At 51.6% G+C, this 3,283-nt stretch overlaps 2 protein-coding genes across 2 annotated transcripts in view; one reads left to right on the forward strand and one right to left on the reverse strand.

Moving 5' to 3' along the window:
* Window positions 1-3,283, reverse strand: part of LOC106816513 (UDP-galactose translocator-like) — an 18,926-nt gene that overhangs the window by 7,553 nt on the left and 8,090 nt on the right. The gene's annotated exons all lie outside the window — the stretch shown is intronic.
* Window positions 352-2,787, forward strand: LOC106816510 (ERC protein 2-like; the record flags this gene model as incomplete). Its single annotated transcript, XM_014821137.1, has 2 exons — window positions 352-1,017; window positions 1,521-2,787. A coding segment is annotated over exon 2 (783 nt), but the record flags the coding sequence as incomplete, so codon positions are not given.

Here is a 3,283-nt window from a genome sequence, read left to right on the forward strand (position 1 = left end):
CCCAGGGTACTGGCCGAACGTACCTGGTACGGCCGTATACCGGAACGTACCCCTTCACTATTTATATGGTTAGGGTTAAGATTTAGGGTTAGGGTTAAGGTTGGATTAGGGTAGGTGGGTTCGGGTTAGGGAGTAGGCGTAGGCGACTCCCTATGACTCGTTAGTTTTGAGTAGGCGAGTAACGTCCGGCATATCATAGTTACCAGGGTACGTTCGCGGTATACGGACGTACCCAGGGTACGTTCCGGCAGTCCTCCGGGGATAGACCCTCTCAGCGTTATAAGAGCAATATTATGGGCCACGGAGTACGTTACAATCCCTGTGGCTTCTAGTACTATACTAATACATGCAACGATTAATTATACTTACTATATATAAATAATTGCACGTGTCTACATATATGGATTAAATTCGGAATAAAACTGGCTACAAAATTCAACAAATTATTTTGAGCTAATAGGAATGCCAGTGGCACACACACAGTGTCACACATCACCAAGCTACTGCAATCCTGAGCTGCAATCCACAAATGCACACAATGTAGAACTGAGTCTGTCAACCACTATTTATTTATCTGCTGCTTCGTACATGCAGTATTTTGGAATAGACATATAATCACTGATCTCCCTATACTAACTGTTATTGTATAGAGATCAGTGACTATAAAGTATGATGAAGAAGGCTTTCACGAACACCTCACGAAGTCGTACATCGGTATTGACGTTTTAAGACGCAAACACGATAACAGATGGCGCGGAGATGCCGCCAAACGATTACTCAGTGGTAGACTGGTGCTTGCTCCCACCTCTCGGCTTAGTTCTGGTTTACTCAATGGGAGTAACTAAGCCGAGAGGTGGAAGCGAGCACCCGTCTAACTCAGCGATCGCTCGTTACTGAGTCGCAGCTCCGAAAACAAAAGATCGCACGGCGAGTACGAAGCTGTACAGCGCAGACGATCGAGGAAGGCGGAGGAAGATGTGAATGTACGCTGTCGCGGCGCCTCTTTCACCACCGACGGTAAGTGAATCATCCACGTTGAATTTATCAGCGTATCTTGGTCATACCAAACTCGAGTTAATAGTACTAACTACTATTAATAATACTACACTATTTTAGTGAATAACATGGTAAGCGACTAAGCCTACGCGCGGCTCTGCACTGTATATCGTGTACAAAACAGTTCTCGTGTAATTTTGAGCATTCATTCAAGAATATATATCAGCTTCCCTAGTGAATAGTACTAGTGTTCCCTCAAACCTAACGCACTGCACTTTACGAAATGGGTTCATCGGTTCATAAATACTAGCACTCACTGTCTCTGAGACATTTTAGGTCCTAACTTAAATGTAAAAATAATTGCGAGGTAGGGCCCTAACACGTCACGAAAAGTGCAGCGTAGATGTATGAAATATGAATTATGGTTCAGCTCTGTTTACACTGATGATAAATGCATTAAGAGTTAAGACCTCTGATAATGCCAGAATGAATGCCAGTAAGTATCTCTGCTTTTTCCCCTGCAGAACAACCGAGGAGGAAACCAATAACATAGATTCAATCACATTGCCATTGGAATAGTCGCCAAGTTTACGCACATAAGAAATTCCGTCACATGTATCACCAACAGTAACTAGTCACAGTGAGACTGTGCCTTTAGTTCTGGACACGGGGATTCAACGATCCGTCTACATTCCGTCTCCTTCACGCTCCTCGAAAACCGCGTATGTTTGCTTCATCGTTCTCACGCTAGTGCATCCAGCTCGACCGAGTCGCTTGCTGTGCGACGCTGGCAAATTTCCGTTATAGCTGCAGTGTGTTTAGGAAGCAAAAATCGACGCTGAGTAGGCAGGGCGACACGTCGCACGCACACAAGCATCGTAAGATTTCCCGTCGTCGCTTGTCGATTCCGCCACGCCTCGCTTCGCAACCATGCCGAGGATGCCCAGCCACGGTCGCCACGGCGACGAGCAGTGAGCAGCATCGCATCGTCGTCGCCGTGCCGACGGCATGTACCCGACGCACTCGCCGAAACTTCCGCGCCGCTCCGACCAGAACTATGTCGGCCAGACGCAACCGTCGTCGCGCTCGAGCCCCGTGACGCTGCCGCGCGCGAGCAAGATGGCGTCGCCGGGACGCGCGCGCAAGGCTCAGCAGCAGCGCGGCGTCGACAACAACGGCGCCGCGCTGACGCTCGAGAACCTGCAGTCGGTGAACGCCGCCTACAGCCAGACGTTCCTGACGGAGGGGCGGGAGCGCGCGCCGTCGCCGCCACGGCCCGCGAACCTCAGCGCGCGCTCGGCGAGCCTCACGAACGTGCGCGGCCGCTCGTGGGACCGCGGCGACGCGTACGACTACGCGCCGGCGCCGCACGCCGGCGAGCGCTACCCGCCGCTGCAGCGCGGCCGCTCGCTCGAGCGCGCCGAATACGGCGGCGGTCTCCGCGGCAACGAGCGCTGGTACCTCGACCCGCACGACTACGACATCGAGCGGCCGCACAGCCAGGCGTCGTCGTACTCGGACCGCTACGCGTACCGCGACGGCGGCGGCGCGCAGCAGCTGAATTCGCAGCTGATTCTCGACCTGCAGGCGCAGATCTGCGACCTGCAGCGCGAGTGCTCGGGCCTGCACCAGGACCTCGACCAGTCGAACCAGAAGCTGAGCTCGAGCATGAACAGCATCAAGACGTTCTGGAGTCCCGAGCTGAAGAAGGAGCGCGCGATGCGCAAGGAGGAGAATTTGAAGTACGCGATGCAGCAGGAGCAGCTGCGGCTATCGATGCATGAGAACGAGGTGAGAAGCCATGCAGCCCTCTTCCTCTCTCTTCCCTGTTCATCTTCTCTCTCCTCCCTGTTCATCTTCTCTCTCCTCCCTGTTCATCGTCTCTCTCCTCCCCACCCATCAGTAGGAGCAGTTGCTGAGCTGTCGATGCTGGACATTGAGCTGAAAAGCCACGCAGCCCTGCTCTCCTCCCTTCTTCTCTCCTCAGGGGCGGATCTAGGGGGGTGTCCGGGGAGTCCGGGGAGTCCGGACCCCCCCTTCTTTAATTTCAAAGTGCCCTAAAAAATTCCATCCAAATTTTTTTTAGGGCTAGTTTTTCTGATAAAGATTTACTAAATATATATATAAATTTGTTATAAAAACTTAGAAATGGGCAAAGAGGGGTCCGCAGGTGTCCGGGGGACCGGATCTGATAAATTTTTGCATTCTAGACATCAAAATTACTGCTCAGATGCACTCAGAATGCTCCAATTTTTAAAAAAAATCTTGTAATCAAAGTAAATCTAGT

Source organism: Priapulus caudatus, unplaced genomic scaffold (genome assembly GCF_000485595.1).
Source record: "Priapulus caudatus unplaced genomic scaffold, Priapulus_caudatus-5.0.1 Scaffold1400, whole genome shotgun sequence".
NCBI classification, from domain to species: domain Eukaryota; kingdom Metazoa; phylum Priapulida; class Priapulimorpha; order Priapulimorphida; family Priapulidae; genus Priapulus; species Priapulus caudatus.